At 46.2% G+C, this 27,806-nt stretch overlaps 1 protein-coding gene across 1 annotated transcript in view; it reads left to right on the top strand.

The window, feature by feature from the left end:
- EPHX4 (epoxide hydrolase 4) overlaps nucleotides 1–27,806 on the top strand; it is an 82,061-nt gene that overhangs the window by 14,117 nt on the left and 40,138 nt on the right. Inside the window, exon 3 of the mRNA XM_075617139.1 lies at nucleotides 16,306–16,463. Coding sequence (XP_075473254.1) covers nucleotides 16,306–16,463 — 158 coding nt within the window. The remainder of the gene's footprint in view (nucleotides 1–16,305; nucleotides 16,464–27,806) is intronic.

Below are 27,806 nucleotides of genomic sequence, written 5' to 3'. Positions count from 1 at the left end.
GCGTGACTTTACTGGGGGGGGGAAAGGTAATAAGCTCTACCGTGGAAGATCATCTTCAGTTCCTGGAGTCTATGGCAGATGGAGGCGCAGCACTGCTAAAGAGATATGTGGGATATGAACCCCAGAAGCCTGTTCCTGTGTCCCCACTACCATCGGTGGACGACTCAGCCCTCCTGTTACCAGCAGGGTAACACCCTATAATGGCCCACATCTGCGATCAGTGGGGGAAACACTGTTACATTTGGAGGCGCTGCTGAGATCTGTAACAGGAAAGCTTTCAGCTAAACAAAGCTGGAAGTAACAAGATACGCTTCCAGAGCAAGTATTACAAAAAGAGGGAGGCTAGGTATAGTGTCATGGGGACCCCGGCATACCATAACCATGGCTCACTTTCCCCGCCATGGAACTATGGTATAGACTGTCCTATTGGGTGAATGATTTGGAGACAAAGGCTATTGCTGTTCTAAGTCATCCTGAGGTGGGTAGTCGGGATGCCTAAAGGGGATGCTCTGGTTTACTAAGTCCCAGGGACCACCGGAGAGGATCCGCGATACTGGCAGCCAAGTAGGGCGGCGTAAGGGTACTACATAGGGAGTATCTTAGGAGCGGTGCCTGACATACCAGGTGCCTGAACCTCCTCTAGAAGAAGCCCAGAGTACTACTAGCCGCATCCAAATCATGGAGCCACAGAGTGCTTGCACTGGACTATAATCTTGTGCAGCGTATCGAGATGGAGCGTTGCTAGCCTGGGGTACAACCTAATCTTGGTAGACCGCAACCATGTGCTGTACAGATCCACAGGAAATGAGTTCCCACCAGAACTACACAGACCATGTGGCGGAGTTGCAAACTGCAGAAACCAGTGTTGCAAGTATGTTGTGGAATGTCGCGAAAGCCATAACCGCGCCCTTTTTGTGCTGCATAGGACTTCTGGTTCCACCAGAGGGAGCAGACAGTGAGGACATTGTGCTTATGGGTGGGGCTGCAGACGACGTTCCTGCTCTTCAGATCGAGGAGCTTGTCATAACTGTCCAGGTTCAACACACAAGTGAACTGTTTCAAAATGGCGTCCGGCCTCCCGCTGACTACCAAAGATAAGGGAGGAGTCAGAAGTGCCCGACCGCAGCCTCAGTTCTTCGGAGCCAGAAGCGACGGCGGAGCTATCCTACCTGTGCTCCTGCCTCCACACACTTTAGTCCAATCCAAAATGGCGAAATGTGCAGCAGGACATTGCTCTTTGCCTGGGGATACCTAGAAATAATAACCGGGGATGCCACCTGCTTGATGTGTCTTTGGCCAAATTGTACCTATCCTGCTCAAGACCTGGAATGGGGAGCAACGTGCCCTGCCTGTGGTGCCAGTTACTTCACACCCGCCTGGCATCGTCTTGTTTGCCTGGAAACAGGACCGACTCTGACACCAGATCAGACGATGGGGGAGCTTTCTTTCCGTACAGTGGAGGCTGGCTCAGTATCCGAGATGGGTCCACAGCCGGAGCCGCTCCCTAAGCGAGCGGAAGGGCCTAAATCTACATCCACCTACGATTCCGAGGACGAAGGCAGCAATCTTGATCGGGATCCCGTGATGCCGGAACCTAATGATGTTCTTCCAATGGTGCTAAGGTAGGGAATTGGTTAACGCCGACCCACAGCCACGCAGGCCGTCTAGGATGTAGAGTAGTCGTTCAAGCCAGGTCAGGATTATAGATAGGAGAATGGTTAAGGTACTTGCCAGGTTCAGGAGCGGAGAGTTGTGGATCATCAGAGTGCATAGCCAGGTTCAGGATTGGAGAGTATCGGATTGTCGGGGTAAGTAGCCAGGTTCAGGATAGGAGAGTGTCGAATCCTTGGACTACTTAGCCAAGGTCAGGACTGGAGACAGGAGAATGGTCGTACAAGCCGGATCAGGAATGGAGAGAAGCGGAGTCCAAGGTACTAGCAGGGTTCAGGCAACAAGAGGTTAACAGGCAGGCAAGGCAAGGTCTCAGGAACAAGAATGCAGCAAGGCACGGTGTCACACTGACTATGCTCAGCAAGGATAGAGAGCAGACTGAAGGTATATAAAGGAGGAGCCTCCACTAGCCAGCCAGGGCGGAACCAGGAAGTGAGTGCCGATTGGCTGCTCGTGCACACAGGTGTGCCCTATGATGCAGCCTAATCGGGGATGAGGGCAGAACTGCTCGTGCGCCGTCCCGCGAGCATCACGGTGGCCAGGGGGCAGAGCTTGGAGCATGCGTCACTTCCACCACGATTCTTAGGGCAAGAGGGGGCGGGAGCAATCGTGCGCCGACCCGCGTGTGTTACCGAGGTCAGGGGGCGGAGCCGAGAACACGCGTCATTCTCACGGCGATCCTCTCACCAGAGCGGGACTTGAATCGCGCGTCAGCAGGGAGGCTGGCCGAATGCACCCATCGTGCGGCAGAGAGGGGGCGGAATCCGAATCCGCGGGCGGGGAATCAGAACACGCAAGGTCTGCGCGCACGTACTGGGACCACGAAACTGCACATCCTGAGTTTCCATCACAGAAGGCTTGTTGGGATGAGGAGACTGTCTGCGACCGCCAAGATGGCGAATCCTCACAGTACCCCCCCCCCCCCTTAGGAGAGACCTCCGGGCGACCCCATGATGGTTTCTCCGGAAATTTGGCATGGAACATACGGACCAGTTTGGCTGCATGAACCCTGTGATTCGGAATCCAGGGTCTCTCCTCCGGGCCGAAACCTCTCCAATGCACCAAACAGTGTAGCGAACCTCTGGAGATCTTAGAGTCAAGGATAGATTGGATCTCGTATTCAGGTTGCCCTTGAACCACGAGGGGAGAGGTGGGAGCCACCAGAACTGAGAATGCATTCTGGACCACCGGTTTGAGAAGAGAAATGTGAAATACAAAGGGAATCTTCATGGAAGGCGGGAGAGCGAGACGGTACGCCACCGGATTGATCCTTTCGGAAATCTCAAAGGGTCCAAGAAACCTAGGTGCAAACTTCATAGAGGGTACCTTCAGCCTGATGTTCCTGGATGACAACCAGACCTTGTCACCAGGTTTAAGGTCTAGAGTAGGTCTGCGATGGTGATCTGCCTGATTCTTTTGCCTAGTGACTGCTTGCGTGATGTTGACCTGAATCTTTTTCCACAGGTCCTGTAAGATTTTTATCCTGTCATCGGCCACTGAGACCCCTGAGGAAGGTAAAACAAGAGGAAGAGTGGAAGGGTTGAAACCGTAATTTACGAAAAACGGTGACTCCAGGGTAGAGCTGCTTCGTGCGTTATTGTGGGCGAATTCTGCCCAGGGAAGGAGTTCCGCCCAGTCATCTTGGGAATCCGACGTAAAGCAACGTAGATACTGTTCAAGGGACTGGTTGGTCCTCTCCGTTTGACCATTGGTCTGTGGGTGGTATCCCGATGAGAAGTGGAGGGCAATACCTAGCTGGAGACAAAACGAGCGCCAGAAACAAGAAATGAATTGCGATCCTCTATCTGAAACTATTTCCAAGGGTACTCCATGTAACTGAAAAATCTCCCTGATAAAGATGTCAGCTAATCTGGGAGAATTGGGCAGGCCCTTGAGTGGTATGAAATGGGCCTGCTTCGAAAAACGGTCTACTACTACAAGAATCGTGTCCATACCCTTGGAACTAGGCAAGTCCACAATGAAATCCATAGACAAATGTGTCCATGGCCGATCCGGGACAGGTAAAGGTTGAAGGAGACCTGCAGGAGGTATCCTGGGAGTTTTAGTCCTGGCGCACGTAGGGCACGCAGCTGCAAAAAATGTTATGTCCTTTTGCATTCCTGGCCACCAAAAGGTGCGAGAGATAAGGTCCAAGGTCCTTTTGGTGCCGGGATGGCCTGCAGATTTGGACGAATTACTCCATTCGAGGACCTTCTTACGGTGTAGGGGTGACGTGAAGAGACGGTCCTGTGGAGGCGAGATGCCAGGCGGGATGTGGCTTTGTTATTTATTTATAAAATATTTTACCAGGAAGTAATACATTGAGAGTTACCTCTCGTTTTCAAGTATGTCCTGGGCACTGTCACGGGAGACTCCTGTGGCGGGTAGGATCTCGGTGGCCAGAACAGCAGGAGCGTAGTAGGGGTCGCAAGCAGAGATCAGAGGCAGGCGGCAGATAGCGAAGTCAGGTAACAAGCAGGGGTCCGAGGCAGGCGGCAGGTAGCGAAGTCAGGTAACAAGCAGAGGTCGGCAACGAGGAGACTGGAACAGGACAGGCGAGCAGGGACAGATCTGGGAGCAGGGACTGAGAACGGGAACCAACAGGGGCAAGCCAGATTACCAGCAAGGGCCTTTACTGCGAACAGACTCAAATACAGGTACAGGAACAGATCAGTATCAGAGGCATGTGCATTGGAGTCTGACTTGAAACAGAGGCAAGGGAGGAACAGGAAAGGGAGGTTTATATATGCAGGCTGAGAGGGAGCACAGGTGCAGAGGTGTCAGGTATCAGAGTCTGGAATGTTCCTTAGTTTAGTAGCAGCAATCCCAGTGGACAAGTATAGGTACTGCAGGCTAGAACAAGACATTGAGAGTAGCAGCAGTCCCGGTGGCCAAGCATGGGTACAGCAGGCTAGAGAATATGACATTACTCCCCCCTCCCAAGAGCGTTCTCCGGACGATCCTCCAGGCTCTTCCCGGAGGCCTTGATGAAAAGTGGACTCCAGGTGACCCACCTCTGGTGGTTTGTCAGCGGGCAGAGGGTACTCCACAGGTACATTGAGTGCTGCAAGGAACCTCCGAATGGGTGCGTTCAACCCAAATGCAGGGGCAGAGACATCACAGGTTGCAGAGAAACAAACTTCAGGGGAACTTGCAGAGAAACAAACTTCAGGGGAACTTGCAGGTAAACCTGAAACCTTAGAACCAATCATAGGAAGAACTACAGATTGCAGGAAAAATCACAGCATGCAGTAACAAAATAATGGAAGCACTCTTGTCTTTTGAAATGGGAACCCTGTGAACAGCAGTGGTCCAAACAGCAGTGGTCCAACCAGGGATGCAGAGACAAGCCTTGTCCAGGGAATGAAAAGTCAGAGTCTAAAAAGGTGGCAACAGGTACTGCAAGGGTTAACCCAGGCACAGCACAAAAGAAAAAACCTCAAAGAAAGGTGCACTGCAGCAACAGTTCTAGTCTCAGCAAAAATGTTTTTTCGTTATGAACGCAATAATTCTTGCAGAACACTTAGCAGCAAAAAAAAAAAAAAAAAAAAAAAAAGATCCCAACTGGGATTTTCAAAAAAGAAACGAAAGTACTTATCTTCAACCATGCGGATGTGGTCTGCTGCAGCAGGCAGGAAAGGGTGCAGGCAGAAGAAGAATCTGTTCCAGCGAGGTCCAGAAGTGGCCTCTGTTTTCTGTCACGGGAGACTCCTGTGGCGGGTAGGATCTCGGTGGCCGGAACAGCACGAGCGTAGTAGGGGTCGCAAGCAGGGGTCCGAGGCAGGCGGCAGATAGCGAAGTCAGGTAACAAGCAGGGGTCCGAGGCAGGCGGCAGGTAGCGACGTCAGGTAACAAGCAGGGGTCAGAGGCAGGCGGCAGATAGCGAAGTCAGGTAACAAGCAGGGGTCCGAGGCAGGCGGCAGGTAGCGAAGTCAGGTAACAAGCAGAGGTCCGAGGCAGGCGGCAGGTAGCGAAGTCAGGTAACAAGCAGAGGTCCGAGGCAGGCGGCAGGTAGCGAAGTCAGGTAACAAGCAGAGGTCGGCAATGAGGAGACTGGAACAGGACAGGCGAGCAGGGACAGGTCTGGGCGCAGGGACTGAGACCGGGAACAAACAGGGGCAAGCCAGATTACCAGCAAGGGCCTTTACTGCGAACAGACTCAAATACAGGTACAGGAACAGATCAGGATCAGAGGCATGTGCATAGGAGTCTGACTTGAAACAGAGGCAAGGGAGGAACAGGAAAGGGAGGTTTATATAGGCAGGCTGAGAGGTGGAGCACAGGTGCAGAGGTGTCAGGTATCAGAGTCTGGAATGTTCCTTAATTTAGCAGCAGCAATCCCGGTGGACAAGTATAGGTACTGCAGGCTAGAGAATATGACAGGCACAGAGTTAAGACAAATAATACATGGTTACAAATAGTTACATAAATGAACAGGGTATACATTATATACAAGACATTGCATGCACAGTTAAAGATAATAAATATTATGGGCGTATGAAACAGTTACAGACCAGATTAAAATGTGTGACAGCCATTGATTTGAAAGAACTTAAACTGGTGGTGGATGTGAGAGTCTCACAATGTCCTTGAGTGCTCCAAATGATGTGGCCGAGAAAATACATTTGGGCGGTAAAATGGGTTTTTGCTGATCCTCAGTCTTGTCGTCCAGGGAGAATTGTCGAGAAAGAGCGTCAGCTTTAATATTATTGGATCCGGGAAGGTAGGAAATTATTAGAGAAAAACAGTGACGATCTGGCTTGACGGGCTCCCAGGCGACGTGCACCTTCAATGTAAAGCAAGTTCTTATGATCCGTGAGGATGGTTATCGGATCTTCAGTGTCTTCAAGCAGGTGTCTCCATTCTTCGAGAGCTAGCTTCATGGCCAAGAGTTCCTGGTTCCCGACATCGTAGTTGCATTAGGCCGGAGAAATTATTTTTGAAAAAAATGCACAAGGATGCAACCTGGACAGGGAATTCTTCCTTTGGGACAGAACGGCGCCTACACGTAATTAAAGAAAGTTATTTAACACTGCTGGTGAAGGAGGGATATAAAAGGAAGGGACACCAGGACCTACTATACTTACCCCTGACGAAGGACTACCTTTGAAACGCGTAGGGTTGCCGGGAGGACCAGTTTCAGTGTGACACAAGAATACCGGAAGTGACGTAGAACGCTGACCGGATCGGCGGTGGATGTCGCGGAAACCAGAGGAAACAGTAACGCATGAACTGGTCTGTCCCTGGGTGTTTTTACACTGTTTGTGTATGATTTTATGCCTGATTTTATAAAAGCGGAGCTTGAAAAAGAAGTCCCTTTGAATATTTTACGGTTATACGGAGGCGGAAAACAACCTCAAAGATACCTTTACGTGCCTGGTATAGGCACTATAATGTAAGTGCATATCTCACCACTTCTACTTATGGATCAAATGTTGTGAACGTACTTCACTATTGTATTTTTCTCTTTTATCTCGTCTTCACTTTCAACGAGGAGCGCTGAATATCTTGAATATTTACTACAGCTGGGAATTGGGAACAATTTCGAATATTCAAGCTGCACCACAGAAAATTTCTTCAAAAAGTTTGAACTTCATTTTACTTTGTTAGAGCGCTTCCTTTATTGTTATTATTTGACTGAACGACTGCGTTTGGAAACATGAAAAAGTGCAGAGGAAGCACATACCTTACGGCCGGGTGTATCAAACACTTTCTGGAATTTCCGGGCAAAGGCTCCGATATCCTGGGTGAGGTCGGATCTTCGCTCCCAGATGGGAGCAAGAGCATCATCTACAGGGAGAGAAAAAATGTACGCCACCTTGGCAGAGTGCTTAAAAACACATTTGAACATATGGTAGAGCACTGTGCCTTTAGGATATGAGACACCAGAAAATAACAGGTAGAAAGCACTGGTAAGCTATTCCACCAAACACAGCACAAGTAAATAACTGTGACCACAACGACTGGATAATAAAGAGAAAGCACTCAATATATTCTCATATCTAAAAAAAAGGCATGGCAGGCAGTGGGAACTCACAAGAAAGCCCCATGCAAGGGCATATTGTGTTATACACGCAATGATGTCCGGTGGTGGGGTATGGAGAACCAGAGGATGGCTTGCTTCTATGGAGGGTCCGCTGCGCCGGCGTTGTGACGATGGGGAGGATTTGGCCCGGGATTAAAGGGGTTACACCCCAATTGGCCACCCTCTAACCTCACCAGGGAGACAAGGAGTTAACTGGGCTGAGGCCCAGAAATGTGATTTAACCCTTGTCATAACCTGAAAATGTATATGCCACTGTTCCCTGTTTGATTGTTATATCAGTGTCTGCATCACGCACACACTAGGATCCATCCGGGAGCACAAGGGTTAATAGTTGTTTAGTGATTATAGCCCTTTGTGTAATTTTCCCGCCTTTTCAGGCACCATTTTGCAGGCTCCCATAGGCTGCCATTGAGCTCCATGTATTTCAATGGCGAATCTTGCTGTTGAGTCCTGTTCCTGAGAAGACCAGCAGATGGCGTCCGAGAGGGAGAGCGGCGGTTTCCCATTGTAAGTCAATGGGCTCATTGACTTCAATGTAGAAATCCTCGAAAGAGCTTTCCAGGAACGAGTTGGCTGCCGTCCAAACCGTTCAACCGCAAAGCGGATACATTTTCAATAGGAGAGCTTTGATCACTTACATGTCAAGTTCAACGACAAGTGGCGTGGGAATAAACAGTTCAAGGGCACCTAAAAATAAAATTCTTTCTGTCCCTAGTTCCTAGACCTCCCCCCACTCGACCACCACCGGGTCCCCGTATCCTGGACCCCCGATAAGGGTCGAACTGAGAAGAGCGGGCCGCGCCATAGGTTCCAATGGCGGCGGCAGAAACAGCTCAGGAAAACGGCTAAGTGTCAAAAGCTGAAATTTGGTAATCCATAGCTCCGGTTCCGGAGGGCCCAGAGGATCAGGGTTTGGGGTATCTGTAGCCACTGTTCCGGCATCGCTGCAGAACCATCCTTGACCCTCTCGGACCAACCCGACGGAGTATGGACCCCCTTGAATGTTCGGGACATTTCCCATAGACTCCAATGGCGGCCAAACCCCATTGACCGGCTACGGCGGAAAAACCCCATTGACTTCAACGGCGGCGTCGCCCCGTTGAAAGTCTATGGCGGGGATTCCCATAGCCGCCAAAGGCGGCGGTTTGCCATTGAAAGTCTATGGCGGCGAAGCCCGATGTTTTCAATGGGGATTTAGTGAAAAAACGTGATTTAATTTACAGCGGAGATTTGTGTTTTAAAATGTGAAACGGTTTTAAGTGTATTTGTGTATCTCCGGTCCCAAGGTCGTAACAGGTCGCAAATTGGACCATAGGGGGTCCCAGTTCCGGCTTTGAGAACTGGGAAGTTTGGACCTGCTGGACCTAACGGAACCGGATATTTTGATATGTTCATGTTTTATCTTCATACTGTGTTCCAAGGTATGGGTAAAACCCAGAGGAAATTCCTTTGCATATCAGGGTAGCATATGGCCAGAAAGGCGACCCAATGTCTAGGACATACACTGGCGACACACTTTATTCGAGCTTGGCTAGTCCCACGAATTCGGGAATACCCGGTTGTATTGAGGTTTGTGACTGTTTTCTGCCCGAGTGCATTGAGTTATTTTCCAAGCAGGGATTGAAGCATTTTATTCCTGCTGGCTGCAATACTGCACAGTATATATATATATACTGCATTACAATTCATGAATTTATGCCATCTGGTAGACACGCGAAGCATTGCAGCCTATTAAATCCTAATCATTATCATTTAACAGATCATCCGCCCATCAGCCAGGCATGAACCCAGGCTGGGAAGGCAAATGCAACGGGGCTTGTCAGAGGTGAGGAGTGGCGCATTCCAGGTATCTGCCAGGTACATACCGGGTATTTGCTCGAATAAAGTGTGTCGGTGCAGTAAGTATGTTTCAAAGGATTTTGTCACCTCCACTGTTTGTATGAGGGCGGAGATTACTCAAACGAGAGCAGTCTTCAAGTGTTCCATTTCACACCTCACAACAAAGGGTTTCCTGCCAGATATTCCGTGGGGTAGACTGGCTGGCATTCCTGATGCAAATGGGGGATTACAGAAATGAGACCCCAGAGTGCTACTGCGCATGTACCAACTAGCAGGGGGGCAGGGATCAAAATGTGTTCCCATGTTAGTGAGTGGCTGGAGGTAATTGAAAACCAATCACCTGTACTTAAGGTTAAGGATAGGACCACAAAAGGTATATAATCTGTGGTCAACCATTTATCCTTGGTTCTGTTCTATACCATCTTAATTGCTGAGAGAAACGCTATGCACTGTCTTCCTGCCAGAGGTTCTTTCATGTCCTTCATGTCTTCATGCAAATGGCTTCATGTCTGAATGTCCTGCATGTGTCTTCATGACCTGCCTGTCTTGCTGTGATGTCAGCTGAAATATGGAAGAAATGGCCCATTCTGTATCCTGATGGCTTTCTTGTCCTAATCTTAAAGTAAGTGTCTATATTTTGCCTATTATTTGTATATCTGATGTGTTCACCTTTATCAAGGAATAAATTATATTTTATTATATATAAGTCTCGTCCCAATTCAGACCCAGTTATAAATATATATTATCTTTTATATATTTATGTGTGTAACATACAGCCTGCCACAAAGTCACCGTGACTGGCGTCTCCTCCGTTGTATAAACCACTGGTCTTCCGGGTTCTCCTCCTCTCAATATTGCGGAGCCTCACGTGATGGCTCCACAGATCTCCAGTTTTTTCTATTCCTGTTATTTTCTGGTGTCTCATATCGTAAAGGCACAGTGCTTTACCATATGTTCAAATGTGTTTTTAAGCACTCTGCCAGTTCTAGGTCTGCATTATTGTCTCCTGCATATTTGTGTGCATCCTTTTTAACACTTACCTGCCGAGAGGTCTGTGTTTATTTATTGTAGGCACCCCTCATTTCAGAGAGGTGCATGTTTAAGTATTACACAGAGTTGCACTATCTCTTTGTGTTCTGTGTTTTTTATGTTCACACCGGTGTCCTGCGCTCCCTGACTTCTTCACACTCTACTCATGACTTTAACCCAACCTGAAACAGTTCAATTTATGACAACCCCCTGTTGTCTACCCTTCAACCAGTTTTGAATCCAGGTGCATATATTTTTACTGAGTCCAATTTGCTTTATTTTGGTTGAACTTGATGGACATACAGTACGTTATTTTTCAGCCTCATCTACTATGTAACTATGCATGTAACTATGTAACCTTTTGTGAGGAACCGTATCAAAAGCTTTTGCAAAATCTAAGTAGACCACATCAACTGTATTACCCTGGTCTAAATTCCTACTTAACTCCTCAAAGAAACAAATAATGTTAGTTTGGCATTAGTTTGGCATAAATCCATGCTGACTATTACTAATCATTTTGTTTTCCATTAGGTATTCCTGAATATTATCCCGTATTAAACCTTGAAGTAGTTTCCCTACTATTGAAGTCAGGCTTACAGGTCTGTAATTCTCCAGTTGTGATCTAGCTCCCTTTTTAAATATAGGCACCTCATCTGCTTTATGCCCATCTTGTGGTACTGAGCCTGTGGAAATGGAGTCCTTGAATATTAAATGTAATGGTTTGGATATTACTGAACTTAACTCCTCTTAAGAACTTTTGGATGTATGCCATCGGGGCCAGGTGCCTTATTTACTTTAATTTTATCAATCCGCTTATGAACTTCTTCCTCAGTTAACCAATTGTTCGTTAATATAGAGGTTGTGGCTTCCTCCTGCGGCACTACTATTGAAATTGATTCTTCCCTGGTGAACACAGAGGCAAAGAACTTGTTTAATACTTCTGCTTTTTCCTTATCGCCAATAATCTGCCTACCCATCTCACACTAAAAGGGTCCTATAGTTTATTTTCTGATTTTTTTTTATTATTAAAGGTACTTAAATAACTTTTTAGGGTTAATCTTATTTTCTATTGCAATCCTTTTTTCATTATCCATTTTGCTAATTTGATTTCCCTTTTGCAATTTATGTTACATTCCTTATAATTCTTATATGATGTCTCCGTCCCTTCTGACTTCAAGTATCTAAACACCTGTCTCTTCTTTTCCATTTCCTCCCCTACCTGTTTATTTACCCACACTGGTTTTGCCTTATTTATTTTATACTTATTACCGAAGGTGTGGTTTTCTAACAATGTTTTAAAGACTGCCCATTTACCGTCTACATTTTTCCCTGCAAAAACATAATCCCAATGTATGCCTTGTAGATTAGTCCTCAGTTTATTAAAATCTGCCTTTCTAAAGTTTAAGGTCTTTGATGAACCAAAGTAATCTGTTTTTATAATGTATTTCAAATGAGACCATGCTATGATCACTGTTACTCAAATGTTCCAGGACTTAAATATTTGCTATTACTTCTACATTGTTTGATATTACCAAATCCAGTACTGCCCCTCTCCTGGTTGGTTCCTTAATAATTTGGGTCATATAATTGTCTTTAAGCACCCCCAAAACCTGTTTCCTTTTGTTGTAATGCTAATCTCATTTCTCCACTCTGTCTGGATAATTAAAATCACCCATTATGCAAACATGACCCAGTTTTGATGCCTTCTCCATTTGCAAAAGTATTTTAGCTTCCTTAATCTCACAGATATTTGGTGGTTTATAGCATATCCCTACAAACATTTTCTTTATACTTTTACCTCCGCTGCTAATTTCTATCCACAAGGTCTCTACATTTTCATCATTCCCTTCATAAACATCTTCCCTTTTAATAGGTTTTAGATCCGGTTTAACATATAAACATACTCCACCTCCCCTTCTATTTGTTCGATGCTTCCGAAAAAGGGAATAACCCTCTAAATTAACTGCCCAGTCATGAGTTTCATCCCACCATGTTTCAGTAATGCCTATGATATCATACTGCTCCCTTGCAGCTATTAATTCAAGCTCCCCCATTGTAGTTAGGGGAGGGGGAAATCCAGACAGACAGCTTAATACCAGATAGAAAGAATGGTTAAAACCGCTGAGATGGATTGTTATGTTAAATAAAGTTAAAGGTTTAAAAAAAAAAGTGTGTATTCTCAAAATGTGAAATTGTAATGATAATGTTGTATTGAAATGTTCCAATAAAAAATATATTTAGTGGAAAGGTATACAGGAATTTACCTAATAAGTACATGGGAAGGATGTTGATCCAGGGAGTAATCTGATTGCCAATTCTTGGAGTCGGGAAGGAATTTATTTTCCCTTTATGAGATATCATTAGATGATATGACACTGGGGTTTTGTTTGCCTTCCTCTGGCTCAAAATACTCTAAGTAAAAAGATAGGCGAATGTATCTGTCGTCTAAATTTAGCATAGGTTGAACTCGATGGAGATATGTATTGTTTCAATCTCATCTACTATGTAACTATCTATCTTTGTAACTATCTATCTATGTAACTATGTAACTATTTATCTATGTAACTACTGTATGTAACTATAACCGTTTTCCTTTTGTTTGTTTACATACATTTTCTTGGCCAGTAAAAAATGTAAAAATAATTTAAAAAAATAAGCCTACATTTAGCCTATAATAGTAATAATCCCCTCAGAACAGGGCCTTACTGGCCAATAACGCCCTGTTCTGAGGGGATTATTACTATTATAGGCTAAATGTAGGCTTACTTTTTATTATTTTTACATTTTTCATAAAAAAGATAGACACTTTTGTAGTCATATTGATTTTTATCAGCATGATCATCTACATTCTTTTACTGCACGTGTTTATTAAAAGGAAATTGTCATACACACAGCCCACTCATATATATATATATATATATATATATATATATATATATATACATACACACACACACACACACACACACACACACACACACACACACACACACACACACACACTGCAGCCCCCCCTCTATATACACAAACACACCCTGCAGTTCCCCCTACACACTCTGCAGCCCCCCCTCCTCTACACCCAAAAAACACACTGCAGTCCTCCTCCAACCTCTACACTCACAAAACACACACAGCAGCCCCCCCTCTCCACCCACAAACTCACACTGCAGCCCCCTGTAAACCCACAAAACTGCAGACACACACACCAAAACACACTCTGCAGTCCTCCTTCACCCTCTACACCCACTGATACACACACACACACACACTGCTGCCCCCTCTACATCCACAAAACACACACCAGCAGTCCCCTCTCTACGCCCACTGCAGCCCCCTGTAAACCCACACACTGCAGACACACACACACAACACTGCACCCCTCCTCCACCCACAAAACACACACTGAAGACACACACACTGCAGCCCCCTGTAAACCCACACACTGCAGACACACACACACAACACTGCACCCCTCCTCCACCCACAAAACACACACTGAAGACACACACACTGCAGCCCCCTGTAAACCCACACACTGCAGACACACACACACAACACTGCACCCCTCCTCCACCCACAAAACACACACTGAAGACACACACACTGCAGCCCCCTGTAAACCCACACACTGCAGACACACACACACAACACTGCACCCCTCCTCCACCCACAAAACACACACTGAAGACACACACACTGCAGCCCCCTGTAAACCCACACACTGCAGACACACACACACAACACTGCACCCCTCCTCCACCCACAAAACACACACTGAAGACACACACACTGCAGCCCCCTGTAAACCCACACACTGCAGACACACACACACAACACTGCACCCCTCCTCCACCCACAAAACACACACTGAAGACACACACACTGCAGCCCCCTGTAAACCCACACACTGCAGACACCCTCAACACACAGCAGACACACACACACACACCAACAAAACAGACTCTGCTGCCCCCTGTACACCCACAAAACACACACCAACAGAAGACACACACACACACACACACTAATAAAACACTCTGCTGCCCCCTTTACACCCACAAAACACACACACACTAACACAAACCTTTCCCCTCACTCTCCTGTGCAGAGCTCTATGCAGGCTGGGAGGGGGAGGAGTCAGTGCCTGGCTGCAGACAGGGTGGGGGAGGAGTCAGTGCCTGGCTGCAGGCAGGGAGGAGGAGGAGTTAGTGCCTGGCTGCAGGCAGGGTGGGGGAGGAGTCAGTGCCTGGCTGCAGACAGGGTGGGGGAGGAGTCAGTGCCTGGCTGCAGGCAGGGTGGGGGGAGGAGTCAGTGCCTGGCTGCAGGCAGGGTGGGGGAGGAGTCAGTGCCTGGCTGCAGGCAGTGTGGGGGAGGAGTCAGTGCCTGGCTGCAGGCAGGGAGGGGGAGGAGTCAGTGCCTGGCTGCAGGCAGGGTGGGGGAGGAGTCAGTGCCTGGCTGCAGACAGGGTGGGGGAGGAGTCAGTGCCTGGCTGCAGGCAGGGTGGGGGGAGGAGTCAGTGCCTGGCTGCAGGCAGGGTGGGGGAGGAGTCAGTGCCTGGCTGCAGGCAGTGTGGGGGAGGAGTCAGTGCCTGGCTGCAGGCAGGGTGGGGGAGGAGTCAGTGCCTGGCTGCAGGCAGGGTGGGGGGAGGAGTCAGTGCCTGGCTGCAGGCAGGGTGGGGGAGGAGTCAGTGCCTGGCTGCAGGCAGTGTGGGGGAGGAGTCAGTGCCTGGCTGCAGGCAGGGTGGGGGAGGAGTCAGTGCCTGGCTGCAGGCAGGGAGGAGGAGGAGTCAGTACCTTGCTGCAGGCAGGGTGGGGGAGGAGTCAGTGCCCGGCTGCAGGCAGGGAGGGGGAGAAGTCAGTGTCTGGCTGCAGGCAGGGTGGGGGAGGAGTCAGTGCCTGGCTGCAGGCAGGGAGGAGGAGGAGTCAGTACCTTGCTGCAGGCAGGGTGGGGGAGGAGTCAGTGTCTGGCTGCAGGCAGGGAGGAGGAGGAGTCAGTACCTTGCTGCAGGCAGGGTGGGGGAGGAGTCAGTGCCCGGCTGCAGGCAGGGAGGGGGAGAAGTCAGTGTCTGGCTGCAGGCAGGGTGGGGGAGGAGTCAGTGCCTGGCTGCAGGCAGTGTGGGGGAGGAGTCAGTGGCTGGCTGCAGGAAGGGAAGTGGAGGAGTCAGTGCCTGGCTGCAGACAGGGAGGGGGAGGAGTCAGTGTCTGGCTGCAGGAAGGGAAGTGGAGGAGTCAGTGCCTGGCTGCAGGCAGGGAGGGGGAGGAGTCAGTTCCTGGCTGAAGGCAGGGTGGGGGAGGAGTCAGTGCCTGGCTGCAGGCAGGGAAGGGGAGGAGTCAGTGCCTGGCTGCAGGCAGGGAGGAGGAGGAGTCAGTACCTGGCTGCAGGCAGGGTGGGGGAGGAGTCAGTGCCTGGCTGCAGGCAGGGAAGGGGAGGAGTCAGTGCCTGGCTCTGCCTCTAGTCCAATCACCTCCCCTGTCTGAGAGCTGATCTCACTCTTTGTGAATTAGAACTGAAAGCTGATTGGCTAAAAACTTGGGAGGGTGCCAGAAAATCTGGGCCATTACTGATAATGCCCGGAATTTTAACGAATCAGAGACCAGGAATTTCAATAATGCCCGGAATTTACCAGCTTTAGCCTATAATTAATTGTTAACGCATGTTTCCTGGAAGTATGTGATGCCTCGCGCACATTAACTTTCTTTCTGTGCTCTATCTGCACGCAGGTATTCCTGGCGCCATCAGTTACGGGAATTTAAAAGCGAGTACAGGGTTGTGGCCCTTGATTTGAGAGGATATGGAGAAACAGATGCACCTAATTATAAGGATAGCTACAAGCTAGACTGTATCATTGTGGATGTGAAGGAAATTGTGGACTCTCTAGGTAAGTTTGTATAAAATACAGTTTTGTAAAAGAGATGAATATAGCTTTGTCAGGCTTTTTGTAGGGACAGTAACAAAAGAAAAATGTAAAGTTTGAAGTGATTTAAAAGAGCAGAACATGTTTTTATTTTAATACTTAGGTGAGAAGCAAGGGGTCTCTGGAGCCAAACCCCATTAATTTAATCTCTGGGGACATCTTGCCTCCTGAAATACTTACCTTCCTAAGGGGGATGTCTCTGTGCAGTTTAAAGGTCCAGGTCATGCAGGCCAATAGGATGCTGCACCAGATGACGTCACGGCTTTCTATTGGTCTGTGTGATGCGGGAAATTTAAGCCAACATTCTATTAAAGAACACAGTTTCTCTGCCTGCACGGATACCGGCGCCCCCACTACAGAGGTAAGTATCTCTGGCAACAGGGGGTCCCCAGAGCTGAAATGAACACAGTTCAGCTCAGGAGACCCCCTGCTTCAATCCCATACTGCAAGAAAATAAAGAGGAAAGCAGGATTGCGGCTTTAAAAGAGCCGTCTGTGCTTCTCTGTCTAAAAATATATATATTTTTTGTTCGATGGCAGCCAAATGCTAATAGGATATTATCCTCCTCACAGCCGGTAGGACGAGCACTTCTTGTGATCACTATATGAGGGGGCATTAACCACCTTATATCAGTTAGGCAGGTTCCCGGACAGATTTATTTTTTCATGTATACTTTTTCTGAGGGCTGCATTGATACCACCCTAAATTGAGTGGGGGGTGATTTTTCTACCTTTTCCCCAGCTTACCTCAAGAACATCTGCCCTCATGCCACCGTGGTAATGTGATTACAAGCCACATACAGCCTGTTTCAGCGCTGCTAGGCATCTTCCCGCCGAGGCTGCGGGAGCCGCAAATAAACCCCCACGCTCACTATCACTATGTCATCTGACGGCGCGGAAGTGCTGCATCATGACCCCACGCCTCCCCTCCACAGAGAAGCGGGGGGCATGATGTAGCGATTTGGCACCATCAGATAACATCGTTATGGAGAGCATGGGGGTTTATTTGCACCACAGGTCAGTATAACGACGCTAGTCTGCGATAGGAAGCAAACCCGCTGAGGTAGGGGTATATGATCACCAAACAGAGCCAGGGGACAGAGTCCTGTTAGAGAAATGATAGTCGGGATGCTGGGAGAGGTCGAGGCAGGCAAGAATTGTCGGGTCCAGTTCCGAGGTTGCCAACAGCGAATTCACAGACAACAGGACAGGTAACACGGCTGGAATGCAGACAAACAGGAACAAGAAATGGGACGAGTGCACAGGAACAGACTGGGTCCGGGAACACACGGAATAGATTACCATGCTCGGGCAGGGGCTAAGAGTTACTGTCTGCTATTTAAAGCCCTGCAAAAGGGGCAGTCAATTACCAATTCCAGGAAGGGAAGAGGTTGCCAGGAACCAAGATGGCCACAACGGCAAGTTCCAGCAAAATCTACAGACCAGATGGTAAGAAATACACTGACCCCGCTAGAGGGTGGATCTTCCTTTAAGGATCCTATGTTTTATGCAAACAATACTGTGCTATTGGCATGCCGCTGAAACCAGTAACAGCCATGGCCTGTATCTCAAGAACAGAATTTGGATATCAAATCTGCAAGATATGATTGAAGTAGGATATCAGGACAAAAACGCTTAAAGGAGCTTTTAAATTTTAGAGATTCAATGGACTTTTTGTGTGTACTTCCATGGACGTCAGTAGGCTAGCAGCTGGATCCTCAGCATATCCTATAGAAGTGAGAAGAGCACTATGGCTTAAAATATGGGTCGTGGAAGCCATGTCCAAAAATAGACTAGTGTCTTTACCTTATGTAGGTGCTTATCTCTTCAGAGAAACACTGTATAATATTATTTCAGAGATTGCTGGAGGGAGAAAACAAATTTAACCCCAGCAAAGAAGGTTGTGGCTTTCATCATACGTCAGACCTTCAAGGCGAGGTTTACAGAATGCAAGGACCAGTGAGAACTTATAATCGGAATTTGAATTCACTGCAAACCCTGGACCATCAAAAAGCAAAACTCCTGAAGCAGACTGAGCCCCACCCAGGATACAATGCCGATTGGGGGCAGACTGGTAGGATTTCTGGACTGCTGGGTTCAAACACCAACAGACTCATGGGTCCAGCAGATTATAGCCCAGGAGTATTCCTTGGAGTTCCTTGAAATACCAGGAGTTTGCTTCAAGGAAATTGGCCTTTCAAACGATCCAGCGAATAACCTGGCCTTAAAACAAGCGGTTCACGATCTGTTAGCCAATATGGCAATTCAACCAGTTCCGGCTTCTCAGAGAGGCGAGGGTTTTTATTCAATCCTGTTTCCAATACAGAAAGCATCAGGAGGATTCAGAACGGCACTTCAAAATGGAATCCTTGAAGGCAGTCATAACAGTGATGGTAAGTGGAACATTTCAAGCATCTATAGACTTAAAGGATGCTTATCTCCATATTCCAATAAAAGAATTGCACCGTTGATTCCGGTGATATTGTCTAAATGACCATCCCTACCCATTTATGGCTCTTCCCTTTGGATTGGTCACAAAGGTCCTGGCGGGAATTGCAGCATTATTGAGCCACAAACGCGTTTTTGTGGTCTCATTCTTAGACAACTGGCTAATCAAGGCCCCGTTAGAGAATGTTGCCGGGGATCATGTGCGCATGACGGCTTGGTAGATCACGGGTGAATTGTCAATGTTAAGAAAAACAGCCTGCGCCTTCAGATACTTCAATTTTTAGGTGTCATATTCGACACAAGGAAAAATCTTATATCAATCTCGACCTCCAATATCCACATGATTAGGAAGGAGGTCCGATTGTTCAGAAGCCTTGCAAGACCATCAAGGGCTCAATTCATGTACATAATAAGACTTCTAACTTCAGTCACAGACATTAGTACCTTGGTCCACTTTTTAACTCAGACCACTTCAAAGAAATGTCTTCTGTTGTGGAGGACACCTAAATCTTACTCCAGAATTCAGGCTACCATTGTTACCAAGCACAAAGCTCAGTCTACAATGGTGGACCTCAGTCAGCAACTTGCACAAGGGCAAGTCTTTGATATCTTCGGTCTGGACAGTATTGAACACAACACTGACGCAAGCCTCTCAGGTTGGGGTGGAGTTTTTCAAGATCAGGTGATCCAAGGACTATGATTACATCAAGTAAGATGTTTGACAATCAATGTATTGGAAGTTCAAGCGATGTTTTACGCCATTCAAGGTCTTCAGATCTCGTTGAGAGGTTACCGTTAATAGTAGCATCTTCTTGTATAGCGCTGCTAGTTTTACGTAATTAATTAAGGGTCCTATCCAACAACATCACTGTAGTAGCATAAACTAACGAGGAGGAACAAGGAGTCCAAGAGTTCTTTTGGAAGCCTCCAGAATCCTACGCTGTGTGGAAAAAGAGATTCCATGTATCTCCACAGCATTCATTTCAGGAGTGAGAAATTACGAGGCTGACTTTCTCAGCAGGCATTCCATTCACCCAGGAGAATTGGAACTAGAGAAGAAAATGTTCGATTAGTTTGACAAATGGGGTCAACCACAGTTCAACCTCATGGCGTCAGCTGTCAACAAGAAAGTATAGATGTATGTGTCAAGATGGCATGACCCCAAAGCCATAGCCAGGGATGCGCTCTTGATCATCTGGCATTTTCATCTGTTACATTTCCCCCTCCCACCCCCCCATTCCCTCTACTTCAGGGGGTAAAGAACATAATCAAAATAGATAAGGCTCAACGTTCTCCCAATAGCCCCGGATTGGCACAGAAAGACATGGTTTTCTTACTTAAAGAACTTGTCAGTACAGGATTCGTGGGTTCTTCCGACAATCCCGTAATTGTTGACTCGTTCTCATTGCTTCCCCAATCTTCAATTGCTCAAATTGATGGTGTGGAACTTGAAAGGATGCCATTACGGGCACAGGGTTTCTAATGAAATTATATCGACACTTTTGCATTCCAGAAATCTAGTGACTTCTAGAACCTATTATCGCATATGGAGGACATTTATACATTTGTGTAAATGACAAAATATAGACCCCTTGCAGCTAGAAATCCCTAATATATTGGACTTTCTTCAGAAAGGATTCCAGAAGGGTTTAAAACCAGCATCTCATAAGGTCCAAATATCTACATCAGGTGCATTTTATCATAAACAGATTGCCTTAGATCTTATGGTTTCAGTATAGATGTAGAGCATGGTAAGAGTGCTCTAGTACAAGGCAAATATAAACAAATGAATCCAGGTTATTGGAAAAATGGATGAGACCATCATCATATATGCAATAGAATGAGTATTTCCATGAAGTACTTCCAGTGACAGATGATCCCTGAAGAAGGGGATAAGTGAAAAAATCACACATCCTCTATTTCATTGGGAATATCCAATTCAAATGGAAAATAATGTACTCACAATCACCCACTTCCTAGACTGGAGGAGACGTGCAGCTGCTGATGTGAAGTCCAGAGTTGAAGAATAGGGAGTAGTGCACAGCCAAAAAAGGTGAAGGAGAGGGATCCATATGATGCCAAAAGAATTTATTGGAATAACAAAAGCATAGAGGAAAGCATTTTTTTTGTTTTCTTTATTAATTAATTATGTTGTTGTTTTCATTTTCTGCATTAATATGTTTTATTTGGGTATAGATTTATTTATTTAGCTATTATGGTTTAGGATTATTTCATATTTTTTTATTATTATTAATAGTATTTCATTTTCCTTTCTTTCTTTTTAGTCATTTTGTTATTAGTTAAAATGTACATATATTATTATTATTTGCTATTTATATCTATTCATCAATCAATGAGTCACTGGAGATTAAGCATGAGGTATACTTTTTTACACATATATATTTTGTTTTTAGTCAAGTTTGTTTAGGTTTTTGTTGTGTTAGTTTTGTGTCTCTGCAGTCTTTAATGTTGTCATTTGGATGTAGTTTTTTGTATGGTTTGCGTCACAGTATCATGTGTCAGGCATTTATTGTGGTTCAGTTGTCTTCATTTGGGTTTCCTCATGACCAGTGACGGCTGACGTTGCCTTCTGCGCCTGCTCTTGTAGCAGGGGGGCGGGCTCTGTCTTCCGTCCTGGTATTGGATGCTACAATAGAGTGAGTTACAGACTCACTTTTTTCTTTTTGCTCTCCTTGTGGCTCCGTTCTTCTTTTCTTCTCCAGGGTAGCACTGATGTCAGGGGGCGGTTCAGAACAATGCGCGTGTGCTTTGGTAAGGACGTCATGATGTCATTATGCTTTTTGGTGTTAAACGGAGCACAGAACAGAGATTGAAAAGACTGCAGGGTACAAGCAATTTTAACTCCTTGATAAAGTACTTAAGGTACGAAACGCGTAGGAGGCTTTTCCTCTATGCTTTTGTTATTCCAATAAATTCTTTTTGCATCATAGATCCCTCTCCTTCGCTTTTTTTGGCTGTGCACTACTCCCTATTCTTCATCATTAGATCTTATGGTCTCTAGATTTCTTAAAGCCGTGTCTAGGATTAGGCCTTCCATTTTAGTAATATCAACAGTATCTTCATTTCAGCAATATTACTTTATCAACCAGTATAAGATAGTGTTAAGATAGAAATAGTCCAGATAGGGATATGGTGCTCAGAGAGTAGAAAAGACAAGTATTGATATTCTTGTATATACAAAAAGACAATATCAGGAAGTTTCCCATCGAGAGACCATTAAGGCATGAAAATGTGGCTAGTTGTATAGAATATAGTGCCTATCTGGAACTTTCTAAATAGAAAAAAACAGCAGCCAGGAAAAAGCATCAGAGGTTTCTTCTAAAACCATCTGGTTATAAACATAGCTGATATCAAAGTAATCCAAATAATAGTTATAGATGACCAAATACTCATGTGCTGTTGTTTGAGAGTGGATTGTGGATAACTCTGTGTCACGGTAGACCAAGCTTAATAACACTTTATCATCTGGATCCTTTGATTGAATACAGCATGAAATAAAATAAATTGCTTTTATTCACATAAAGAACACACACAGCTTGAATTACAATAATACTATGAATAACACACTTGTTGGGAAGGGGTAAAACGAAATAAAATGTCCACAGAACGAAATCCACAGAAATTACGTCTCTAGGCAGTAATTCCCACACGTGGGGTTGCTGCACAAAAAGAGCCATGTGGCAGTCTTTGGCTAGGGGTGCTAGCGGCAACCCCTGTTTCTTCGCCAAAAGTAATATTTTCGTTCCCCCCAATGCAGGATTAATTAGCCAATCCTTAGTCCTTGCGAATACTGGAAGCTGGATACAAATCTTTAGTGGCAATGAAATAGTATCTGTACCGCCCGCTGTAGTTTAGATGAATCTGCTTACAAGATGGAAATTAATCTCAGATGACTCTTAGATGGAACTGATGGAACTGATGTTACCACTGACTGCACAAACTTTTAAAAACTTCACAGGTCCTATTTCCATAATGTGCAGCCAATCTCTGGCGTGGGAATTTTATCCCTGGCCACTCACATGCTTTGACAGGTGGATAACTTCTGGCATCCCTGGCTTCAGAAAAGTGACAGAGCATGTGCACGAACCACCGTTTTGATCACTCACTACAGTATTCGAAACCCCCCCACCTGTCACTGGGCATAGGGCATCCTGGTTTCTTAATGAATGCCGATCAGTCTGCCTCACTCCTGCCTGTGAACAAAAGGTTTAACACCTCTAGAACAAATGTCCCTTTGAACAGAGGACACAGCCTTTCCTGCTAACACAACAGATCGCACCTCTGGGACAAATGTCTCTTTCATCTATTAGCCATAAGCACCCCTCTGAACAAATGCTCTCGCACCTCTATTTCTTTGAAGCTCAGAGGTTTCCTGCTAAACATTTCAAAACCCAGGATTACACACCCTAAGTGTCATCTCCTGTCTATAATGTTAATTTCCTTACTCTTATAACTTTAAAATACCAAAATTATAGGGGACATTCATTTTATTCTGGGGGTGAACATTAATGCTCAAAAACATAACCCCTTTATGTGTTCGTACCTCAGTAATGCCCACACCAAATATCCTCTTTCTAGGATGCTCCTTACTAAAGTTAGCTATCGGCTTTCATATGGTTTTAATCTTTTATTTTAATAAAACAGGCTCAGCCTTATAACTGACTGGAGTGTGGGGATAAACAGTAACCCCTTATGCGCCGTGTAGGTTGGGGGGTATTTTTCACACAGTCACAGTAATGCATACACAATGCCCGCGCCCAAGAGCTGACATTCTACATTTTAACTTAAACCCTCTATAACTCTCTTCACCTTATCCCTGGTGAGAGATGTACTGAACCCCACACTGGGGTCTGGGGTTTGGGCATATTCCGAGAACCTTTAATGCAATTCAGTTCCCTGCTCGGTTTTACTGTACTGGTTTGTGCTGAAGCAAGGGGATTTGGCGGTGAGCTGTAAACGGCATTCTAGGGGGGATTTTGTTCGGTGATCTGTGTTAATCGGGTTCTCAGGAATCTGGTGGAAATCCTGAGTACATGTTTCGGGGTACCCCGCAACAATGGCCCCCGTCTACCCAAACACACCCTGACAACATTTTACTGTAAAATCACCCCTGAAACTCACGCCCTGCACATCCCCCCTGGCAGGCACTCCTGGAACAGTAAAACCACATGCATCTTTATTATACCCACAGTTATAGACCACAATTGGGTTGAAGAACTGACACTTCACAGTCACCTTTTATGACTCAGGGGCCCCCCAGCTGGGCATAATGCTTTAATTGGTGGTCTGGGGACCCCTTCATCGTCACACTCTGTAAGTCAGGAAGGGAGTCTCCAGAGTGCGAATCCGCAGGAACAGTGACAAAAATTGATTAAATGCGACGCACCACCAGATCAATGATGGAGAGAGAGGGTGACTGTCATAAAAATATTTATTTGGTCATGAGCAAAACGGAAGTACAGAAAGCACCACCTACGCGTTTCGTGCCCAAGCGCTTTATCAAGATAATTGATCTGGTGATGCGCCACATTTCATCAATTCTTTTCACTAAGATAGTGTTAAGACTATTCCACAGTTCCAAACCAAAGAAGTATCAGACTTTCATATCAATCAGGCTATTGTAGTCCTCTCATTTTGTCCAAAACCTATTTCTCACAAAGAACATCAGTGGCACAATTGGGATGTACTGGAGTTAGCACTCTTAACAACATATGTGCAGAGGACTGATAGTATTAGGAAAACTTTGAAGATGTTTCTCCTTTTATGATGGACCCAGAAAGGGTCATGCAGCCTCCGTAGCTTCCATATAATGATGGGTTAAGGCAGCTATATTTGAAGCATATAGAAAAGAAGGAGACAATTATCCTGTAGGGTTAAAGTCCCCACTCTACTAGGGACGTTGCAACTTCATGGGCAGAAAAAGCTCAGGCCTTTGCCCAGGAAATGTGTAAGGCAGCAGCCTGGTCTTCACAAACACTTGCTAAGCATTACCGTCTGGATGTTCACTCATCAGCAGATGGGAAATTTGATAGATGGCGTCTAGGGATGGCTCTGGTACATCCCATTTGTGTTTTTTTGCCTTAGGGGACATTAAAAAAAAGGAGACCTGCCTTCCGACATTTCTGTTATTTAAAGTCCGCAATGGCAGCGCATGTCTCTCTATGTCAGCGGACATCACGCTCTTGAATCTTATATTTGGCATATGAATATGTTTACAAGCTCTGACAGACGTTAACTGACTTAAGGTGGATGATGCCCCCTCATATAGTGGTCACAAGAAGTGCTATCCCATTAGTATTTGGCTGCCATAGAGGACTTAAAGAAGGTAAATGTCCTTTTTTTAAATAACCTTATAACACAATTCTTTCACCTTTTATTTGCTTTCTAATATTCCAGATGTGACGGTGCTCGTCTCAAATCAGGAGGCGAACCAGCAGGGCTTAGGTAGGGATACAAATAAATCGAACACAACCCAGTGACAGAGTCCTGTAAGAGTATCCGTAGTCGGTATTGAAGCAGAGGTCAGGGCTGGCGGCAGAGGTGCAAAGTCCAGGGGACAGTAACCTAGGGGGTGGGGGAAGGGGTATGGACTGGGATTGGGATGGGTCCCCTGCTCAGCTTGTTTAGTGGTCGAGTATGGTGCTACTCCCAGGGTAATATGAGATGGATACAAGGAGAGGACAAGGACCCGGATTAACTGAGAGCACTCAAATACTGAAATGTAAAGATTGGTAAAATTAAAAATATAGTTTTAATAATTAAAATAAACAGGGTATATAACACGAACACGACAAATGCTAGTGGTGAAGAACCAATAATTGGTGTATCACTGGTGTGAGAATCGTAAAAAATTCAGGATCCCCACAGAAATATATCCAACTTATAAACAAGTTGGAGGGGATATAGTGCTATGAGAAGCACCAAAAGGTGGCTCCAAACCAGAGTACCTGTTCTATAGTGTGATTACAAGAGTATTGGTGTGGCTGAAGTTATTAGTCACTTGAGTCATCGTACTAAGTTTACCAATATTAAAAGAGTGACAAAGGGAGTTTGAAGTCCCTATAGCGCTCATGCACAGTCAGTGTTAGTTAGCTCACTAAGGGCCTCATGCAGTAAACACCGTAATTTTTTCACCCAAAATGCCTTTGCGATTCAATAAGTGCCGACAAGCTGCCGAAAACACAAAAAAAATCGGCATTTTTTTTTGCCGAAAAAAAGTTATCGGCAGCCGCGTGGCGTTAAGCCCCGATAAGCCACTTTTCGGCACTCATCGGCACTTTTTGAAACCGGCTTAATTCTAGTAGCTCTCCAGAATTGAGATTTTCCCGCCAATCCGTCCCGCCAACTAAAGTTGGCAAGTTGCTGGGGAGAAGTATCGGCACGGGTGGCGGACGGCACTTAGAAAATATTTTGGCCTTTTTCCTGCCTCGGATTGATGCCGGTGGTCTCCGGAGCTGATACCCATTAATACCAGCACCGGAGACCCCCGGCATGCATCCGAGGCAGGAAAAATGCATTTACAGCCACTTCATTACTTTAGCGGCTAACCGCTAAGGCAATGAAGGGGTTAACCACCCGTGCCAGGTTTATTGTTGCTAGCGGGGGTGGGTGAAGGGGGTATTTGGCCCTTGGTGGGTGTTTAGGGCTCGCGGGGTGGTTGCGGGTGGACTTAACCCCTTCATTACCTTAGCGGTTAATACCGCTACGGTAATCAAGGGGTTATCCCCTCCCGCTACCCACCCGCAAGCCCTAAACACCCACCAAGGGCCAAATACCCCCTTCACCCACGCCCGCTAGCCACAATAAAAAAAAAACACCACTATAGCCCCACAATAAATAAATACATTTATATGTATATTAGGTTTTTGTGTCTTCTATCAAATAGAGAAAAATTATGATTTACTTACCTGCGTGCTGTCCCTTGATGTCGTGTTGCAACTGGTATCGTATGGTATATATATATATATATATATGTAACGGGTATTCCCCCACCCAATCGCATATATGGCGTATGTAAGGGGAACCTATATGTTACCAGGTGTGGTGCAGTATACCTGTCAGGCTCACAGGAGGTCTGAGCCTCCGCTAGAATCCTCTGGAACAATCTTCTAATTACAGCGCCTCCACCTGTGCAGGATTCTAGGAGTGTAGAATGCCCCCTAAACAGGACCCACATATATGAACCACATACACCAAGGTATATGACACAGGTTTACTATATGGGCAGATAAAACACAATACACATGCATCAACAATATGACATCAACCGTATATATCTTCAGTGTCACCCTGTAACACTACTAAGCACAACTATCCACACACCTCGCAGGGCCTTAGCCCCACACAGTATTCCCAAAGTCCTTGTACCCAAAGTCCCAAGAGTCCCACAACACCACCCACGTGTGGGACAGCGCTGCCCACTAAGATGAAGTGTATAGGTGGTGCACTTGGTGACTTGGATAATACCTGCCACGTGCTCCTGCTACCGGGTGCGCAGATGACCTTTACTTGGAATCCCTTGCTCCAGGAGATGATCCAAGATGCCGCCGCCTCAACGGTGGGTGGCTCCCGCATGGAGTGATCCACCTTTATAATGTCTCTTATCCTTGCTAACGCAGAGGATGTATCACCTTCACAGCAATTGCCAGGATAGTCACGTTTCCTGGCTAGACCCTCACCTGTCTAGGTTCTACAGGACCCTGTCACTAGTCTAAGGGGAGTCCCTGTAGTAACCGCAAGCTGAGGTGAGTAAGGCCTAGCTGGGGCCTAAGGGGAGACTTCTGGCCTAGTGCATGAGGCTTCTTTCCTCCCTGCACAAACACACCCTCCCCTCTCTGTG

Source organism: Ascaphus truei, chromosome 10, assembly GCF_040206685.1.
Source record: "Ascaphus truei isolate aAscTru1 chromosome 10, aAscTru1.hap1, whole genome shotgun sequence".
Taxonomy (NCBI): domain Eukaryota; kingdom Metazoa; phylum Chordata; class Amphibia; order Anura; family Ascaphidae; genus Ascaphus; species Ascaphus truei.
The sequence above is the reverse complement of the archived record's forward strand: the minus strand, read 5'-3'. Positions and strand labels throughout refer to the sequence as shown.